The 21,414-nt window shown below is 42.9% G+C and overlaps 1 protein-coding gene across 1 annotated transcript in view; it reads right to left on the reverse strand.

The window, feature by feature from the left end:
- Window positions 1-21,414, reverse strand: part of LHFPL6 (LHFPL tetraspan subfamily member 6) — a 144,897-nt gene that overhangs the window by 121,796 nt on the left and 1,687 nt on the right. The window contains exon 2 of the mRNA XM_037378304.1: window positions 19,829-20,384. Within this exon, the coding sequence (XP_037234201.1) occupies window positions 19,829-20,213 (385 nt within the window). The 5' untranslated portion in view covers window positions 20,214-20,384. The remainder of the gene's footprint in view (window positions 1-19,828; window positions 20,385-21,414) is intronic.

Consider the following 21,414-nt stretch of genomic DNA (forward strand, 5'->3'; position numbering starts at 1 on the left):
TTAAATACAGTTGCATGATATGAAATACCTTTATTCTGTAAAGAACCCTGCCTTAGAGAGGAAGTTGAAAGCACTCTTGAATTTTAAGCAGCAATAACTTCAGTAGGAGGTTCTCTCTGGCAACAGTTGAAAAGGCTGAAGAAGACATTCACACAAAAATGCATCAAATCCCAGAAACTTGACAAGACTGGGTTATGAAGCTGAACAGGATTGTTTAAAGCAGCTGGCAACTCTATAATTTATTTCACCTGCCCTTTTCATACTGCCAGAGAGAGCCTGCCACGCATGTGAGAACCAAACCACATCACTGGATGCCTGATAGCACACCAATCCCCATGAATAGCAACAAAAAAAGCCTATTCCATTTAATTGCCAGGTGTCAAGCAAACTCATTACAGTGCATGGAAGGCACTCTGTGCAACCGATCAACCTGAAGAGACTTATCTTTGTGGCTGCTGTCGCTACAGTCATAATTAAATAAAAGCAGATGGAGGAGGCACTGAATAATTATGATTGCAAGATAAATAAAATGCTAGGTAAGTAATTTCAGAAGTATAATTTAAGCATCTTACATAAATAAAAAGTATCAGCATCTCCTGTGATACGTTTTCACACTGAGATAGTTCAGAAAATTAAAATAATCAAGAAAACAATACAGTGAAGTATTAAACTAAAAATACCAAATATACGTGACGCACATAATAGGCAACAGGTACAAAGCCATTCTGACTCACTCTTCCCACATGCAAATGCAAATTCTCCCTGTGTCCTCTGTTAACTGCATGTGCCAATTAATCTTGCATTCACATTATCACAAAACTCTGTGTTTGGCTCTTTTTCTTATTTCACAGCACATAAAGGAGCTGCCCCAGCTCTTCACAGGCACAGCTCCAGAGAGACACCATCACTGGGACATGCCAGAGGGTCACTTTAGCTGTACTAGATCTTGGCTCAGCTGTACAGGCTTTCCTGCAAGTTTTGCAGTGAGGCTTATCAACGTCTTGGTTCTTCTTCAGGTATCAGACATAGACCCCAAGTCATCATGCCACACAGTACATTGAGGTCCCGCTCCTACAAAAGGTAAAATTTCCATCGACACCCAAGCACTGCTGTTCCCCACCAGGTACCCCAGGTGCAGACACCAAGCCACAGCAATCAATTGTGCCACCATGCCTCACACAAGAAGTTCTTGGGTGGTACAGGGGCTGTCAGCCTGGCTGTGGGCACCTGCGCTTTTCTGCTGCCCCCCAAAATGCTGTGAGGAAGAAAGTTTGTTTCTCTTTGCACTGGCAGGGAGACATGGTGGCGTATTTCAATGAGATTGTTCACCCTTGGCTGAGGTACCTAGCTGAGCATCCCTTCTGAAATCAGAAAATAGGAGAGAAAGAAAAACTCTGATTCCTGCAGCTTGAAGGTTAAAATGCAGGAAAATGGGGGGGATCTTTTGTGCAATGCTTTGTACCTATGTTCCCCTAACACAGGTATATCTCAGGAGCAGGTAGGAACATGTAGGGTCTGAAGTAGGTACAGTGCCACCCCAAAAAGCATGTTCACTCGTCTTAAATGTTTTCTTCCTTGTGAATATGTTGTTGTCTAGCCTACTGCAAAGTACTGTTTGTTCAGTGTCGTGTAATCTGCAGAGCTATTAATTGCTTGTGTGAAAGATCCAGTTAGAAAGTGCGGCAAAACACTCTAATAAGTCTTTCGAAAGAATAATAATCCACATTTCATTAATCTTCTAAATACACATTTGCGCAACAGATTAAAAGTGCAGAAATTATGTATTTTACGTATACAAAAGATGACCACATAATGGCTTCATAAGATCTTTGATCTAAAATCCCCTTTCTGATCTGCATGGCAGAGCTATTCCTTGTTTGTTTGTTTGTTTGTTTGCTTTTCTGGCCAGAAACATACAGGATTATTGCTCTTTGTACACAGAGACAACAAAATGTCCGTACCAAAACTAAACACAACAAAGCAGCTCTAACCTAAAAATCTATGAATGGAAAATTTTACTATTTTTACAATGGTCTTTCAGTGAGTTTCCGCCTGTTACCCAAGACCATACAAGGTGTCATGAACCTTTGTGAGGGGTTCACCAAAGGCAACTAAACACAGCAAGCTTAACCATGCCTTTCAGCAGTCTAGGGAGTCAACCAGTCAGGAAAGGCTGAAAAACACTCATCTAAACAAGCATATATAATCTTTGTACATAAAAGAAGCTATGACCTCTTTTGAACCATGGGATACCACTTATTATTACAAGAAGAGCTTCACAAAGAAAAGAAAATTAGCTGTGCCAGTTAGGACACACCGCCTGCACAACTAGACTGAAAAAAGCCATTTAATTATGGCAGCAAGAAGCTCAACAGGGTAAATTGCCTTGAGAAAAAGTGTGTGTTAGCTTGCGACCAACACTGTTTGCACAGCCACCACCAGCTCAGACTGCACACAATATAAATTTCTGCCTGCCTCAAAAATGCCAGGCAGATAATCCTGTAGTCGTAACTTTGCGTAAGGAAGAGGCACACTACCATACCCATATATTTTAGTAGTGTTTCTGTATGACAGATGGTTCAGTGGCTGCTCATGAACCTAAGACTTACAAGGCCTCTACTCAAAGCTTTTTTAAATGTAAGTTTTATATATATGCAACCTTCAATAAGTTTCTAGCCTCCTATCTGTAAAACGGACATAATATTCCTTGCATGCGTGCTAAGAGACACTTTGAAGACAGAGATTTTATGGAAAGGTACTTCTATAACTTAGGATATTGAATTCTGTCAATCAACTTTGCCACATCAAATTGTGTAACCAAATAGTGAAGGGGGTTGGGGTGGGGATTATGCTGTTTTAAGCTCCCTCAAATTTTCCTTTTTTGTGCTCCTGTTTTGCCCTCATTATCTATTTCAAAGACTGATTAGCTTTGTTAAAAGACGCACCTGCCTTCTCGGTTTTACTTATGCGTATTTGGAGACAGGCTGAAATGAAAAATCTGATTTTAACTTGTGAATTCACATTTAAACCTGTTGAGACCGTAGGCATGTGCTGACATTTGCTTTCCATTCTCATTTATGTACTGTTCAAAACACTGAAAACCATGTTACCTCTCCCTTTGGTTTACAGAAGTCCCACTCTATTTTCAAAATAAAGTTGTATTCTCTATAAGAAAGAAAGAAAGAAAAGAAAGAAAGAAAGAAAAGAAAGAAAGAAAGAAAGAAAGAAAGAAAGAAAGAAAGAAAGAAAGAAAGAAAGAAAGAAAGAAAGAAAGAAAGAAAGAAAGAAAGAAAGAAAGAAAGAAAGAAAGAAAGAAAGAAAGAAAGAAAGAAAGAAAGAAAGAAAGAAAGAAAGAAAGAAAGAAAGAAAGAAAGAAAGAAAGAAAGGATGAATAAATAAATAAAATTTTATATATAATTTTAAAATTCATATAATTATATATAATTTATATTTAATATTATGTATTAATTTGAAACATCATATAAATAAAATAATAATTATAATAAAGCAGCACCTCCCACCATCTCTTTGCAAGACAGAAGATTCTCCATTGTCCTTGTATCTTTAGAGTTTAAGAAAAATCTCCAATATTTTAAAGAGAATCTGAGTAGTCTGGATTAAAATGGGAGCAACCACTACCATGGTGACTAAGGAATGCTTGCTGGACATGGCATGAAGTACTTCAAAGAGCATCCTGGGAGGAAAAGAGAAAAATGTGAAAAGGAATCAAAGAGCTTTCATGAGAGAGACACGAATGGTTTCCAGATGTAAGATCAAATCCAGGTGACTGTGTCAATGGATCGGTACGTAGGCCACCATGTACCAAATTCAGAGGTAAAAGGAAGTAGTGGGGGCTGTTATACTCTTGCAAAAGTCTAAATTAAGACAACTTTCACAACAAGTAAGCTGGAAAATATAAAAAGTTAGGGGAAAGAATCTAATACAGTCCAACCCCTCTTTCAACCCAAATTCTTCCCCTGCTATGTCTTCTCTAGCTGCCTTGGCTTCAGAGTTTGGAGTGGCAGTGGATTCTCTGATTTATTTACTTTTGCCCTATTCACTGCATGGTTTCTTCCAGGCTGAAAATAATGTAAAAGATTTGCAGTTTCAAAACTGATTCAACAACTAGTTTATGCTCCCTTTCCGCCTAATAACGCTGGCCAGCTCCAGCACACCCGGCAGGGGTACACGGCCCTTCTGTTGGGAAACAGAGACCCACAGGCACACAGTCCATCTTCTCTTTCTACAGATACTAGGTGTTACTAAAACAAAACTACTGCTTACCCCTCATTCAGGGTTTTATTTTACAGAACAAATAAAAAGCATGATGTCTTAAAAGGCATAGTATTTGATCTGATGCTTCTCAAACTGGATCCTAACAGCTTTCATTGAGGCTGAATTAACAGTCTTTTGAAATGTGTAAAGACTCTCATTGACCTATTTAAAACAAAGATAAACAGAAAAACCCAAAAAACCTCTCGATGACAAATTCATTCTGCTTTCTTATTTTTACTACAAAGACAGACAGCCATACAGCCTAAAATCCAACCAAGTATAAATTTTGACTATTATCATGAGGGCCATTGAAATGAAACATTTGCTTGCTGAGCTTCATTGACTGAAAAACATCTTGGCTGGGTACATTTAAAAATGCTGCTTATCTGAACTGTTTCAAGAGATTAGTTTGCATATTTAATATGTTAATGTTTCACAAGTAAGAAGATTTGCAAGTGACTTATTACAGGACATAAAACTCAGCAGAGCCCTGAGTCATTTAAGCTGGTACCTTAGTCAGTAAATGCCAGCTACACCATTGCACACCACCTCGGAGACCATCCATGGCAGTAAACCAGTTCTGCAGATCTTCTTCCAAAATCCAGGTTAGATTCTGTCTTGCAGCAGGCTATTTCTCAGTGGTTTATATTTTCACTGACACTAGCATGTCAGTAAAACCACATATCTTTTGAGCTCTGATTAATTTTGCCTTGACACTACTGAAATGCCAAGTATAAACTTTAACTCAGGTTCAGAAATGTTAATCAGTTGTGAAATATCCATAGATTGCACATATATCAGGGCCCATAAATACTCAGAGACGCCTGTCAGGATCCACATGGCATTATCAGTCTTGTTTCTTTCTAGCTGAAGGCCCACCAAGTCTGGTATTCATCAGTATTGATAATGAAATATATCATCTTGGGGAAAAAAAGGCCGTAGTCTTGTATTACTGTCTTCTAAGATACAAAATATGAAAATATACCTCTTCTAGGGTTTACATTTACATGGATTCTCAAATAATCTTTTGATCATTTACTCTTTCAGATCTGCCACTGGCCACATTGGTAAAATGTTTCTGTAAATATTGATGTCTAAAATAACCCTGTCTATCAGATATCTGCATAATTAGATCACAATCACAATATGATTTTTCAGTTTAAACCTTTACCATTACACTAGGTATAAAATGTATAGGAATCTCCAGACTTCAGGTTATAAACTAAACATTATGTGAAAGAGGAAGAAACTTTCCCCAGAGCCATTTTATCGCTGAACAGTATGCTACTTTAGGTCTCCTACTTAAAATGGAGCATTTGGTGCTGCAAATACCGAGTGAAGATCCTGAACTCCATGCCTTCATACTACGACAAAGAATATTCTGTATTCTTATGTTCAGCTTAGTAGGAAAAAAAAGCTCACAGAAACTAACAGAAACTATTAGTTATGCCTTCATCCATAAACCAATGTACTCAGCCAACCTGGAAAAAACAAGCAAGATTTCAGTCTGTAGCCAGAGGTCCGTGCACTGAAACTGTGCTCTGGAAAGATGTTTTCTATCCCCAGAAGAAAGGGTGAGGCCACCTTTTCCAGCCAGATCCAAGCTAAGGCTGATTTCAGCAGCACCGTGCCAATTTGCACGGGCTGCGTACCTGGCTCGCTGTCTGGAAGTGGCACCTGGAGCACCAGCCCTCACAGCAGCCACTGCCCTCCCGAGACACGAGGGATGTTTGGGACACTGCTAGCAGACAGTCTGGCTTCCTTGGCACAGCTAAGCCTCCTCCTTCCCAGTAAACGCAAGCCAGTGCCCGACATGTAAACTGCAGTCAGCCTACCCACCAAAAAGATGTTGGTATGTGTATGCATAGGGCTGACCAGCCCCATCCCAGCAAACATTCCCACAGGAAGCCTTCAAGAAAGAGGGGCTTCTTGAGGAAAATCCTCAGCAGGTCTTCTCCCAGCAGGAGATACAGAGCACAAAGGTCCCTCCTGTCAAGGAGGTAGGGAGCTGCCCATAACCCCCAGCTTTCCTGAGGTGTTTAGAGGAAAACCTGAGGTGTTTTAGGAAGTGCAGACTCTTGTTAATTTTGAAACATTTTGTCTACAAAGGAACTATGGAGACCTTAGGGCAAAGGAAAGCAAGATGCTCCATTAGTTAAAATTAAAGGACTTCAACTAATACCTTCTAAAGGGAACAAGGAAAAGTTTCATCAATCAGAAATCTCATTCTGAAAATGATTTATGGTCCCCCAAGCTTGGCTGCCCTTGGCTTGCAGTGAGGCCCAGGTCTGACACTCTCTTACCTCTGAACACAGAGCTCACTTTTAAGAACTCTTAAGCTTCACTCTGAATTAATTTTTAATTAGGTACTTTTAAAAATTTTACTGAGGAACCGTAACACATTATTATTGGATGTTCAGTTTGGCAGACTGAAAAAGGGCCAGCACTTCAGAAGGGCTGCCACTCTGCAAATAAAGACCTTTTAGAGTGCACCTCAAAACCACTTACACTTACACCAAACTACTTATACTTCTATAAATCTGCCCAGCATCTGCCTTAGACACAGACTTGAGAAAATGCTGCTCAGCACTGGGGAGGGGGGTAGCAGTGATGTCAACAAGAGATGCCAGGTCCATGCTGGGGTGCTCACGTTCCCTCACCCCACCCACCTATCAGGCGCTGAGTATCTGATACTAAAAAGAAAACAACCATATTCCTGCACTCATATACACACATTTTCCTAACAAACCAGCTTCTTCATCTGTTTTTGAAAAGAAAACTCACACAGACTTGCTAAGCAGCCCATGTTGCAGAAGGCTTGTCTCACAAACGCAAATTGTCAATCCAGCAGCAGTCCACTAGCTCTGCATTTAAAATAAAGCTGTGGTTAGCCTGAAGGAAATAAAATTTGCCTCTTACAGCAAGCACTTTAACTGCATTTTTGACAGTCGTCAGTGATAACTCCAGAGAAGGAAGGGAAGCAGCTCCTTTTTCTTATCATATGTGAAAAACTTGCAAGCTGACCTGGCTTCACATATATTAGTTTTCTACACAGATTTGCAACAGTGTCTGAATTGTCTTCCCCAAACTACTCTGCCAAATTATTATGGTACAAGCACTTCTCAAAAAAAGCACAATTGCTTGAAATTACACTAGAGTCAAATGTTGATAAAAAGGTGTCACAGAGGGAATGAAAACTAACTGCTGTGAAATTTAATGAAACCCACTGTGTGCCAAGGGCACAGGCAGCCAAATTGAATTTAAAAAGGTGCCAAGCAGGGAAGCTTGTAATCAGACTAGCCACTATGTTAGATGAGATAAGCAGAATGACTTTTCTCTATCATGAGATAAAAACAGACTGCAATTCTTATGCATGAGATGAAAAGTTACAGTATTTATCCTCCCAGCTTCCTGTGTTCTTAGCACCGGATCTCCGGCTTAGTGGCCTGAAATGGAATTTGCCATCTCCAGTGTAAGGCTTGTCCCAGCCCTCTCAGGTCACCAAGCTCTTTCCTGACACAGTTTTTACTGCAAATTGTTATGGAAAAGAGGAACAAACTAAACAGAGTTGTGAATAGCTCAGCATAAACAGTCTTCAGCCATGGTGTTCCCTTCCACAGCCTGGGGAATGAGCTGGAGTCAATGAAGAATAGGAAATAGAAGATAACACTAACGCAGGAAAAGGACTCTGTTTAACAGATAGCTCAGTGCTCACAAGGGGAACGGTTTCCAAAGCATCACTCCGCTGCAGCCTGTTAAGAAACCATTCTACTCCTTAATTATTATAATAGGATTATTTTGAAACAGTGTTAAGAAAAGCCTGATCTCACAAACAGAACTGTGCTTGCATTCATTTATGGGAGTAATCCCTCAAACTCCAGTTGAGGGCAAGGGACAAAAAAGCTGTGCAGCCTATCTCTGTCAGAAACAGCTTCAACTACATTCATTAGTTCAGTGGCTTGGGGAGTTACAAGTAGTTTGGGGGACAGATGAGAAGGGCACACCAGTATTTGGCTTGGCCCCAGGCCACACAGAGAGGCTCCGGATCTGCACCTTTGCCTCACTGATGGGTTTCATCATCACACGCTGCTCAAACCAGCAGCCTGGCCAGATTCTGCTCTCACTGGACTGCCAGTAACCCTGGAACACTTTCCAGAGAGCAAGCTTCTAGTTGGAGAGATTTCCACTACTGAACAAAGCCCTCCAAAGCCAGCCATTGGGTTTCTTACAAAATGAGTTCTCGTAAAAATGCCCTGTCTTTTATAACAACCTCTTGCAGGTTCTTGGCAGAATATGCCTGTAATGGTTTGGGGGTTTGTCTTGGCTGTAAAGAGCTTTACCCCACTATTTAGTGCAGTTTGTCATGTTTTTACTGCTGTGCTGGTAAAAGGACTTGAAAACTAACAGAATTCCTTCAAATCTAAAACATGCTACGGAAGAGAAGTCTTAAGTTTTCTATTTTCCTGCATGTAACTCACAGAACACCTGAAAGACCCTCTGCAAGTCAGCAGCACCAGAGGCACAGCAAATGGAGCTTTACAAGGGGGTGAAGCTCCTCTCCCCTGGCAGCCACCCCCGTCTCCCTCGGCCTGCTCCCCCCCCCCCCCCCCCCCCCCATCACAGCACCCTGCCCTCCTTGGCCGGCTTTGCCTGCTGTAACCCTGGTCTCTGACTGCTCCCACCTCTGCTCATACCTTTCTGAGGATCCAGTTGAAGTAAAAGAGCTTTTAGAGGGATGCAGGTTCTCTGAAAAGGGAACTCTGCCCATAAAAGTAATACATTTGTTATCTGTTACTAAGCCTCTACATTTAGAGGTCTCCTCTTACTCCTCTACAAAGTGCACAAGAAATTAGTCAAGTTCAGCTCTTATCATATTAAAAATGCAGTAAACTCCCTCAGTTTCCTGGTCTGACTTGGTTTCAGCTAGAACTTCTTCCGAGTAGCAGCTGGCGCTGTTTCTTCCCCCAGCACGATGGATTTCTAGAATTTCCTACATCACAACCACTGTAACAGAAGTAACACAGTACTGCTGAGGATGTTTGTACAAATTTACCAGGCAGATGTCCTAATCTCCAAACAGCATTTAAAGCTTGTACCCATGCAGCAGCACCTGGGCTGGGTCACAGCAAAGTTTGACACTAAGTACAAAGAAGCTTCCTTTCACACAGACACTCACAAAGGTCCATCAACTTCACACTACCCCGGTTTCTATAGATTCCCAAAGCTAAGCACTTTTTAGTATGTCCTGGCAACCCTTCCCAGTAACTGGCATTCAGCTGTATTGTATTTGACTTGAACTGCTTGTGATGCTCTGAATATCAAATTCATTCTCATTTAAAAAAAAAAAAAATATTAAAAAAGTATTCAGAAATAGGTTTTCAGCTAGTTGCAGATTCAGTCAAAAGCCTGAACTTGTGAGGAAGTCAGGCAGCGCACTCATCGCAGCTGTAAGGCTATTTCTTACACTCCACTATGTTAGCAGGTTTCATATCCTTTCAAGGGTGCTTGCTGTATTTCAGAAGCAGCTTTTGTTATTCCAGATCGATCATTCATGGCTTTATCTCAAATCCTTTCTCCTCAATGCAAGGGGGAAACTCCATATCCCTTCACATTTATTAGAAAACCATTCTTCTCAAATCAACAATACCACTTTATATTATAAAGGTATCTTTATCGGGAGACAATGCAAAACAACTGAACTGTCAGATTGCAAAGGAAAGGGTCCAATCTTTACATTACTACAGAAATGATACAGCGTTTATCAGAACTCTTCATTTTCTGCTTCATTCTCTCTGGACCCTTTTGGATCATGCTACAAGATAAAAATAATCATAATTTCAAATAGGTCATTTTTTATGCTTTCTTTCATTAACGTTTTCTTTACATTCCTACAAACTACTGCCAAGCTTAAAAGTCTGTTAGCCCAGTAAAGAATTGTACCTGCAAATCAATTCAAAATGGTCAGTCCTCATGAAAGACTGGGGTTTATCAGGCTTATGCAGGAAAACATGGACTCAGCTTACGGTACAGCAACCCTCCCAACAAAGAGTTTTGTTCTAAGGCGCTAGTCCTGCTGCAATTAATATTCCATACTTGGGGAATTAGGTAGGAACTGGCATCCCGTGAAGGACTCTGCACTGCTACACAGCGGCAATGTCCTCCAAATCCCACTAGCTGCAATGAGTAACAACGGCACTGAGCTCCAGACCCTGCCCTCCCCCGGGTCCCACAGAAGAATATTGCTGTTGATTTCAGCAGGTCAGGCTCTAAGGAAAAGCCAGTCCGGGGGGATGAAAAGTCTCTGTTCTCAGGTGTACCTGTGACATCAGGGAACTGGCAGTGGAACAAACAATGCAAATGAGATCTAATCAAGTCAAGTGAATCAGCCTTACCACCAGCACTGTCAGGGTGCATTGACCCAACACAGCTACTAGAAGGGATCTGTCAAACGCAGTATTGCCCCTCTGACCTGTGATGTCTTGTGGTGGCAGAGTAAACCTAAGACCAAGGAGAGGATGTCCTCCTTGGTCCTTTGTGACTTACGGCCATCTCCACCATCCCCACATGACCTGAACGTCACTTAGGACCTTGCACTCGGGCAATGTAAAACGCTTAACATCGCTGAAGTCAACAAAGGTATTCCATGGAGCCAAAGGAAATCCTTGAGCAGGGAGCCAGCCAACATGATGTCTACCGCAAGGCATGCAGCTGCGGGTGGGGTTTTGGTTGCACAAATACATCCCGTGTTTCTTAATTACACAGTGCTCCTTCCTAACTGCTCACTGCATGGAAACAAAACTGGTTGCCCTCAAGTTCTACACCTGACTTCACTGAAATTATGATAGAGGTTGAAAACTGACTTACTTTTTCAGTTTATACTAAACTAAACTAAACTTTTAACTTTATAAAGCCATAGTCAAAGAGCTTAGAAGGTAAAACCGTGTATTGGAGAAGTAAAAGGATGTAAGCAAGGAAAGGAAAATGCAGATTGAATACAGTGAAAAAAATCCAAGTGGAATGCCTAGTAAGCTGAGTTTCCTGAGAGAAATGAGAGGAAAAAAACCGTATTACACAGACATATAACACCAGACTGGACAAAATCCTGGAAAATACACCATTGGGAACAATCCTGTACTGTCTGTAGGACATATGACCTCATCCACACTGGAAAATACTGAAACATTTTGATGCCTAAATGAAGGCAATATTCAAATATCTCATGGAGCTCAGGAAGCAACACAAGCCATATCTTTCAATGCAGAAGCAAAATTGATAATCCTAACCCAGATTCTGTTCTAATCAACACAAATGCAAAGGATCTGAGGTGAAGCAACTCTGAATTTACTTTGACTCTACACCAGCAAAATAGATTATTTGCTCCCCTGCCTCATGTTTTCAGAAGTTTCATTAGGTTATGCAAGCAAAGCTTTTTGAAATCAAAAGCATCACGGAGGAGCTGAGCATCATTGTTCCTTTCTAATAAAAGAGGGGGGAAAAAAGCAAAAGTCTGAACTTCATTCTACAGATAAATAAAAGGGCACTCCGGGACTTCTTCAGATCAAAAATTCTGTTCTTAATGCAAAATTCTGCTTAAACCCAACACAGCTGCAGCAGTATTCAAAACATCACTTTTGTATTCAACATCAATAGGAAAACAAAGAGAAGAGATTCTTCCCAATATTTTAGCAGCATCTTTTATTTTTTCTAATACATCAGTGTTTCCATTTCAAATGTGCTTCCAAAGCACCTAAAATCTAACTTGCAGAATTTGCTCCAGGCTGAAACTCTTCATGCTCTCTGGGTTTTTTTCCTGTGTTTAGCCAGAATTTATATTAGAAGTAAATATAATTAAAAAAAAAAAAACAAAAACCCAAATATGAATGTGTGTTTCGAAGCACAATTCAGTATAAACAAGCTAACTCACTGGGGTAACTCTTCAAGAAGAAACTTAGCCTTGGAACCACACCCATTTTAGCCTAATGTCACAATCAAATAATCTTACCTCTAGGATAGAAATACTGATGTCATTTGTACCAAGTGTCACTAACTTCAAAGGACACACAAAAATTTGGAGCCCATACGGGCCCTGATGCTTTTTTAGTAAGATTTTGGAATCTTACTAAACCTAAAGAGCCAAGCTATCTGAAGAGGTTGGGAACACAAAGTAAAAAACAGAGACAACCAAGTATGACAACTACTCTCCACATCTTTTGTCTTCTTCAAGTTGCATCTCCACTGTTCCAACAGCATTACAACACCCTGCTTGCTCTGTACTGCTCACAGCCTTGCTGGCAGGGATGGCCTACTCATGCATTTCATGATCAGTAATATTTATTACTGATTCTTCCTTGCTAACTTGCTTCGTTAAAATGGTTGGCATTAGCTTAAACAGCAAATCTTTGCTAACTCAGGTCTCCTTCAGCGGGACTCCTTAGGGAACAATCACACAAGAAACTGTGCTGTTCGGTCTGTGAGGGCAGCAGCCTTTAGCAAGACTACAGTGGGAACTTCTGTGAGCAAGGTGAAGGCAACCACGGGCAACAGGATTGTCTCTTAAGAATATACAGAATCTAAGTCTGCACCTTTTCTTTACCTATTTCAGGTAAGTACCTGCTAACTTCGATTCCCCTCCAGTCACACTCAGCAGACCATGCACAAAGGAAAGATTCAAGCAATACAGGCTACTTCTGATTAAGACTTGGAATTTATGTCATTTATACGCTGAGAGCAACAGAGGACATATATCAGTTCAGCTTCACTCCTGAATTTGTCTTATATTTTAACGCCTGTCTGAATACAGCACAGAGAGAGAGAGAGAGAGGGCTAATCTTCAATAAAACATATGCTACAAAATCCATTAAGATAGCATCACTGTCTAAGTTCCCTTGTTCTGAACATCTTCCCAAACAATAACTCTGCCTTACTCCTCTGGACTCCAAACCTAAATCAAATAATTTGACTCTGTGCTGTACCACAGTATGTGAAGGTACCTTGTGGTGCTGGGAAACAGATACTGACAACAGGCACTAGCAGCCACAGGTTGCAGTTTAGAAAGTCAAAGTCAAGCCAAAAAGCGATGAAGATGCAAAACTATACTCTGCACTTAATCTTTTGATGAATGCCTATAGAAAACAGGAGATGTAACTGGTGTGAAATATAGCAGCTATGAAGCAGCTTCTATACAGGTTGTTCTGGTAAAGAAAATACAACATAGCACATCTGAAATGGATTAAAAGCAATCTAACGGTTGGATCTTAAAAAAGTTCCTCAAGAAAACGCAATTTTTCAATGATATATTCTTGGTGCTACATTTTTAATATTTGCATTAATGATCTGGAAGAATAGTCAGGGTAATTCACCACTGAAACAACTTATGAAGATTCTGCTTTTCTCAAAGTTAATTAAATTCAGACTAGAAGTTTTTTTTCTCAGAGATATACTCTTTTTCACCCCAAAATTATACGAAGGCTATCCTACATCCCATGCCACAGCAGCCCTCAGACTAAATAGGCGAAGTGTTTTCTGCTGACCTTATTACTGCTGAATCTACGAGCCTATGCCATGACATGCAACCACTCACTAGCAACATTTAACAGTGCTGTCTTCCTCGTTTGCTCTTCTGTGCATCCTGGTGAGGCATCTGTTCCTTTCACATGCCCCTCTTGCAGTGTCTTTACACTGGATTACTACCCAGCCTGCAGCTTGTCTTTGCCTGGGATGAGGATTGCCCTGTCACATGTCTACATGAGCACAGCAAAGTCACTGAAGCTTTGCATCTGACAAGAGGAAACAGAGAGGAAGATGTGGCAAAACAGCCCTGAGCAGCTAACTTGCAGGTGAAGAAGAGGGCTTGGTGTTGGACAGAAGCAGATGCCCTTCCCTAGCCTCTCCCAAAAAGTTAGCCTTTTGAGAAGTATTTTTAGGCTAAAGAGGATGAAAGAACTAAAAGGCCATTTTCGCATGGTTTTATACCTGGGCTTTTTGCAGGTACAAATTTCAGGAAGAGGCAGGAAGAATATGTACAGATGGGGGAAATGGATGAGATAGGTTTGGGAGAAGTGCAAAAGAGTCTGGGGTGGCCATTTCCTTCCAGGAAGTCTCTCGACCATCTCAGATCTTCCCTGTCCCAGCAATGCTCTTCTCAGTTATGTTTTCTCCCTACAGGCAGAAAATGATCCTGACCTTAAGTCTTCCAGGCAGAAAGCAGAGAGTCTTACTTCAGCTGTCAGACAAAATAATGGTTACTGGTCACTGCCTGCGGTTCTTTTCCTCCAGCTCCACACAAACCTTCCCCAGGAGTTTCTAGTCCCTGTAGTCAACTGAAACTACCCTCACCAAAGCCCCTAATGACTTTTTCTTAGCAAGTCTCAGAACTGAGACTGCCTTCGTTCTCCTTGACCCCCAGGTTGTCTTTGACTGTCAGCCACATTTTCTGAAACATGTCTTCAGTGACTCTATATACATTTTAGACCTTGATCATCTCACCTGCAAAGTCAGATCGAGCCATTAATATATTAACAACTTGCAGATCTCCTTTGGATCTGTCTCTTTAAAATCTCCAGCCCAAAGTATCAAAGGCTTTCTCTAAGATTTCAACACAGACAACACAGAGCCATCAACCCATACTCAGTGCTCTCCTGATCTTGATGGAGTAATCCTTATTATTCTGCCTGCACCCAGCAAACACTTGCCCTGAGCACCCTATGGGTGATGGAAACTATTATGGCCACTATTGGCATAGGACACTTGGAGAAGGATTCTCCAGCAATTTCATGTTGTGCTGAGACCCTTTTCCAGAATGCCACTTTTTTTTTTTTTTTTTGAGACAAAATCAGAAGTTGTTAGGTTCTGTGTCCCCTTTTTCCTGAATAACCAAATGCTCCTTTCATCACCCCCTACTTCAAGAGGTCCCTAGACTTCCTAACCAGCAATTCAAGGACCATAGTTTCAGGAATTTCAGCACTTCTGTGAGACACAAGAGAAGTAAGATAGAGCAATGAGGAGAGGAAGAGAAGGCGCTGCTGAAAACTTTTCTTATTTACTGAAGGGAGTAGCAAATCTTCTGCTTTACTTGAGTACAATCAATGAGCAACCAGTACTTAAGATGATAGTACAGACCACATGGCTTGTACTATCATCTTAAGTACAGATTGCTCATTTCTAACATGCCACAGTGTCAGGTTCAGAAAAGTGTCTAAGTCAGTAGGTTGTTTTCATGCTTTGTTCCCTTGGACTCATACCCCTCTGAGCTTGGCTTAGCTGTTCTTTACAACCAAAGGGAGTTCTGAGCTAGTGCAGATTTCATCTGTAATTCCTGCGTGCTGACCATTCATAGGAAAAGCTTCACCTTGCCAGCATAACGCTCTTTAAATTGCACCCTTGCAATACTCATGTCTTTTGATCCACTGCCTCTCATAAAACTAGCTAACCTTTAAGTTCATTATGTTCCTAAAATTATTGCTATGTTCTTAAAATCATTGCTCTGCATTCAGAGAGTAAAACTATCCACCAGATTAGTATTTCATATCTCAGCTACCTACCTGCAAATTTCTAGGCTCCCCATTTAAGTGGAATTGACTTGCTACCGCACAGTGAAAAGAAGATCAATAATTACAGATTCCAATTTTCCATAGATTTGTTAAACTTCGCTTCCTGCTATCATACCCTCAATAGTTATGGTCAAAGATACATCCTTGCAATCTGTTCTAGCTACATTATATAAGCCTCAGTCTTCCAAACATTCAAAGGAAACCAGCTGGAAACACTGCACTTACTGTTATCAGTAAAGACTGTATCCATCTACATAACTGTGCCCTCAAGAGGTTACAGACAGCATAACTTTCACCTCAGTTGTCAGTTCTTCAAAGCAATCCAACAGAAATGACTGTGAAGCATGTTCTGAAACACCAGAACAGCAGTCTGCCGGTCATGGACTGCAGACTGCTGACAACCACTGCAGAAAGTGCTGGCCTTGGAGCATTGGCTACTTCTTGTCACCCACCACCAAAATGGCTTTGAAAAATCTAAAAATAGCATTGTTTTTCACATAAGCAATTACTGTAACGGCTACAGAGCTGCCATGTGATCATGCATGGGAAAGGAAGCAGTTCCCATAATCACAAACGGGAAGAAAAGTCTATGATGCAATCTTCCTACTAAGAACAGAAACTCGGCATGTATCATCCCAGCATCATCTTAAGATACATGTATGCTCTGTAGCCAGGATCATCCAAAATAGTAAACACAGCCTGAGTACATAAGATCAACCAATATCTAAAGAGCCCTTCTGACTCTGCATGGATCTGCAGTTTCTTGCAGGTTCTGCCATTCAAATTTTATGAGAAGAGCAGATTTATGGTATAAGCACTTATGAATAATTCACTCCCATTAGTTGCCACATACAACTTGGGGAAATCCCAGCTGTAAAACCTTGGCACCGTTTAGCTAGTGCAAGCTGCACGACTTTTATATACAGGTGTTATTCCACTGACCTACTTGGAGTTAGTTACTCCTCCTTTGCACTGCTAGAAAAGGATCAGGCTGCTTACCACCTCTGGTAAGCAAACCTCTCTGCCACCTCTTCACAGCAGTAAAAATGCTTATAATGTTGGAGTAAGTTAGTTTTAGCAACCTTAGTGCTTTGGCTCACCACAGCTTCAAGGGCTTGTACATCTCACCCACCCTTGGGCCTCCCGTAATATTCTGTTGTCAATTGGCTTAGCTCCTCATCAAGTCTGTGTTTTTAAGTCATGTTGAAAAAATTGCTTGGACTCTAAGTTAATGGAACACCACTAAAGCCATAAACTAGCTATACAGAGTACGTCTTTAAGCTGGTTTCTAAGTTCAAGAGAAATAATTCCAACACTCATCCTCCACCACCGGAGCAGGAACCACAACAGGGCATCAGTGCAGGCAACTCAGATGAAAAGAAACAGAAAGTGAAACCACCTAGCCATCTCCTTGCCCTAACACTGAGGATGAATTAATAGCATCACTCAGTGGGCTCCTTATTTCCTCAGGCTTTTTCTTCACATAAAGATAGGAGGGTGGTTTTTTTTCCCAATCAAAAAAAGAAATATTTGTGAGGGTTTCATTTGGTTAGATCTCCAAGTGGAGGCCAATTAAAATGACAATCACTGTACTGCCACTGAGCCGTATTCAAAGCACACATTGCGGTATATAACTAAACCTGCCACTGTAGTACAGGGAACAAAGAGCTGACATTGCCGGTTAGCAAAGAAGGCGAACAGCTCGTGGCTATCTTGACATAAAACAACCTAATAATTATAGTGCCTAAGTTAGACATTTGAATAAATGTAGTCATGTCATTTAAACAATGAAGCTGTACTGATTTATTGCAGCTAAGGATCTGATTAAGGATGTAAGGATCCGATCTTTACCCTAATATGACCCTTCAGCTCATCCCAATTATTGGCTTTCACAACCTGGCCTCTCCCTCATGTCTCCAATGTTGGGTTTTAAGCAGGTTAAGAAATGACGGGTTCTCATTTCCTTCATTTCTTACACACTTCCAGCAGTGCTGAGTGAAATGAGAGACAACCATAAAAGCCACTAGAGGGGAAAATTAGACATGCTGTGTAACTAATTTCTGAACTGTAAGCAAAGTTGTTGGCAGTTCTCGTTACATATCACCAGTTCACCTTTCTTTGAATTGTCATCTACCAAGGACAAGCACTACCTGCTCACACCCTTCCAGGTGGGGTGGGGTGCTGCCTGGTCAGCTGGGACAAGCTCCAGAGGTAGCCATGGTATGGTCTGGAGAGAACTCTCCCCTCCTTGCAGAGGAGCCATCATCCTACTTCCGAGAAGGGTACACACCTTCAGCCCACTCCAGTCATGGGGGAGCGGGGCTCCAGTCGCCCACCCACTACTGGAGAGGCTGTATTTGCTGGAGCGGCTGTAAGCAGACACAGGCACAGCCGGCCCCGCTCCGTGGGCAGGCAGGGGAGCACGGCTGCAAGAAAGGGGCCAAACACAAATTGAAACCAGATGAGCCAAGCCAGCAGTTGGAAAGAGGGGGGTGGTTAAAGCACAAGCCCGTGATGACTCTAAGTGAAAATAGCCAGACCAAGCCAGCTCGCAGAGTGTCACCAAACCGAAAATCCCCTCCACCGCCTGGCTGCCCAGCCGGCATTGTACTATGGAGCAGGCTTCAAGAAGCAGCAGCTCCCAGCAGTTAACTCTCCAGCAGCTGCTGCACTTTCAAATTGTCAGCCAGATTAAACACAGGAATGCCTGTGCATTGCAAAGCTGAGGGAAGGGTGAAGTGACAGGGTCAGCTTGCTCTGAAGTACAGAAACTACTCAAAGAGTTGGAGGTAGGGCGCCCTGTGGCCAAGGGGGAGCTACGCTGGCATCACCATCGTGGAAGCTTGCCACAGGGCCCTTTCCTTCTTCCCTTGGCCGTCTACCCTGCACTGGACAGTAGTGGGGTTTTTGTCTTGTGCTTCCTTAGGGCTGCAGACTCGGCATGTAGCTGGACTGCCCTTGCGGGACAGGTTTCTGTTCGGAGGGGAGAAAGGCAGGAGTCCCGCTGCTGCCTGCTACTCTGGGGCATGAGCTGGGGTGCCTGGCTGGGACCAGATGCTGCAGGGCACCTGAAACACCGGTGCCTGTGCTGCCCCAGCACCCAAAGCTCGGGAAAACACATCCCCTTGTGAGAGTGAGTGCATGAGGGTGGGGGAGAGCTTGTACCAGGCAAAAGCGAGTGCCACTGAGCCACATGTCACTGATGACAAGAGAGTGATGACTTACTGGGAAAACTGCCCTATAAAAAACACACTTGAGGATCCTGTTTATTGTCTCATACCCTTAAAATACTCCACAATTACAAATACTCCATACAATTACCAGCTAAAAAAAGAATGGAGGTAATTCTCCCACACACTGTCTAGCCCATGAACTCAACAAACATGCGGCAGCATCAGCAGGTAGCATGGGGTCAGACAGCCCAGTGGGGCCTCCTGGCAGATGCTGGGCTACCTCCACCAGGAACAAACAATCCCCACTTCAAACCTGGGCCACAGACTTTTTACCAGATCCACGCAGCCACAGAGAGCAGAGGTGGAGGGAGCTCTGCCAGTGATGGGGGTAGGAAGGAGAAAGAAGAGAGTGTTATGTGTTGTTCCCACATAACAGCCTCTCCTCTGCAAAATCATGATGCTCCACGAGGCTCTGCAGCCTCCATGCTTCTCCAGGTACCTCCATCCCAGCGATCTCTGCTGGAAACTACAGCACCACAAACTGCTGCAAAGATGCTGGACCACAGAAGTCAACTTGCCACACAACTCTCAAAAGTTGCACAATGACCAGACAGGTACTTAAGCACCAGAGAGCGACCACAGGCAGCTGTAGCTCTGGGCCATGTTCAGCCATTCAGACAACCAGTTCAACCATCAAGGGACCCCAGTGTGTCTCCCTCACTAGCAGGAAGTTTGATTCACCCCCTCCTCATCCCAAAGCACCAGAAGAATCTCCACACATGTAAACCATTAGCCTGGACACCCCCATCCCCTCCCCGCATAAGCACTTACCCCCCAGGAACTGGATGCCTCCTGCCACCCTTCCCACGGTCCTGGAGATGAGCTCAGACACGCAGCAGCCCATGAGTGCCGTCAGGGCCACCAAGAGAAGCAGCCCACAGCCAAGGCCCGTCACCACCGTGCAGATCCTCCACTCGGCGCTCGGGATGGCCTGGAAGGAGGCATAGCGGCCACACTGCTCCACCATCACAGTCGTCTGGCGGCTCTCGTCCCGCACCGGGTAGGAACACCTCCGGAAAGTGCCGAAGGAAACCGACTTCTCCAGCTGAGACCCCAAGAGCCAGTAGGGCATGAAGAAGCCCACGCAGGAGGTGGCAGCGCAGAGGAAGGAGAGGAAGGCCCAGACGATGCCGGCACAGGTGAGGCTGGATGCCATTTTTGTATCTGCTCCAAGGCCCCTCGCGATGGAGAGACAGAAAAGCAGCTGTGTGTTTCAGAGGTTTATGTATAATTCAGAGTCTCTCAGCCTTGACAAATCCCTGCGCTGGGAGAAGCTTGGATCCTAACAGCCGGGTGGATGTTTCCTCCCATCATGAAGTCAAAGGTCCTTAATTAAATAGCAATACACAAAAAAAAAGGGAGAAAAATACAAGTTCAGTAATACCGACACTAGAAAAAAATGTTTGTCTGCCAGAGTGTTTTCCCTTCCTACAGGACTTTTCATTAAGACATCTAACTTTTCTGTTCCATCCTTGCAAGCAGCCACTAGAATCGCTGTCAGCGATACCAGCTGCCGGGGGCGGTGGTGGGAGGCAGCCCAGCCGGCACAGCCAGGAATGCTCTGCAGCCACCTTCAGGGGCTCCCCATGTACTTGCCTACTCACTTTTCTGTACCGTACATCTTAATCTTTCCCGTACCGACAGAGAAAAAAAGGTGAGGTCTCATTTACCCTTAGCTAGTCAGGCCGTCCTCCTGCAATGCCTGGGGAAGGTACTTCACATTATACATGGCCCCACAGCTTCAGCGCAAAACCACCTGCAGTGCCAAAGCCTATTCAAGATCAGACCCTTGTGGCAGAAGTAAACCTCATTAACACCCCCGAGAGAAGTATTATGAGCTGACATTTTTTCCAGCACTCCTTTAAGTTGTTGGCATCCCTGTGCAAAAGGAGCCTTTTATCACCTGATGTCCAAAAGTACCAGGAGCCCCAAATCCAGATGGGCACCTGCTAGGTGAAGGTATTGCCACATCTTTTGGATTCACTCCCACACAATCTCAAGCAGCATATGATTAAAACACGGGGGTGTCTCATAATATTCCTGCTTGCACTCAGCCCAGTTCCTTGTCTTCTTTGCCTCTTTCCAGCTCAAACCCAGGAGGCTTAATCACACTGCATCCTTCTCCGACAGCTCCCAGCCTCTAAGCTCACAACCAGTGTGACCAAGTGCATTTGACTGTCATAGAAACCTACAAGCTGCTTCCCTGAGACTGGGGGTGTATTTCTGGTTAAATCCTGGCTGGATCACTACTCCAACTGCCTTTGTAAATTTATGATCATTTCTCACAGTTGCTGCCAAACTAATTCCGATAGCTATTTACAGCTTTTTTTTTTTTCTAAACGTGATCAGATGCCAAT

Source organism: Falco rusticolus, chromosome 2 (assembly GCF_015220075.1).
Source record: "Falco rusticolus isolate bFalRus1 chromosome 2, bFalRus1.pri, whole genome shotgun sequence".
NCBI lineage: Eukaryota > Metazoa > Chordata > Aves > Falconiformes > Falconidae > Falco > Falco rusticolus.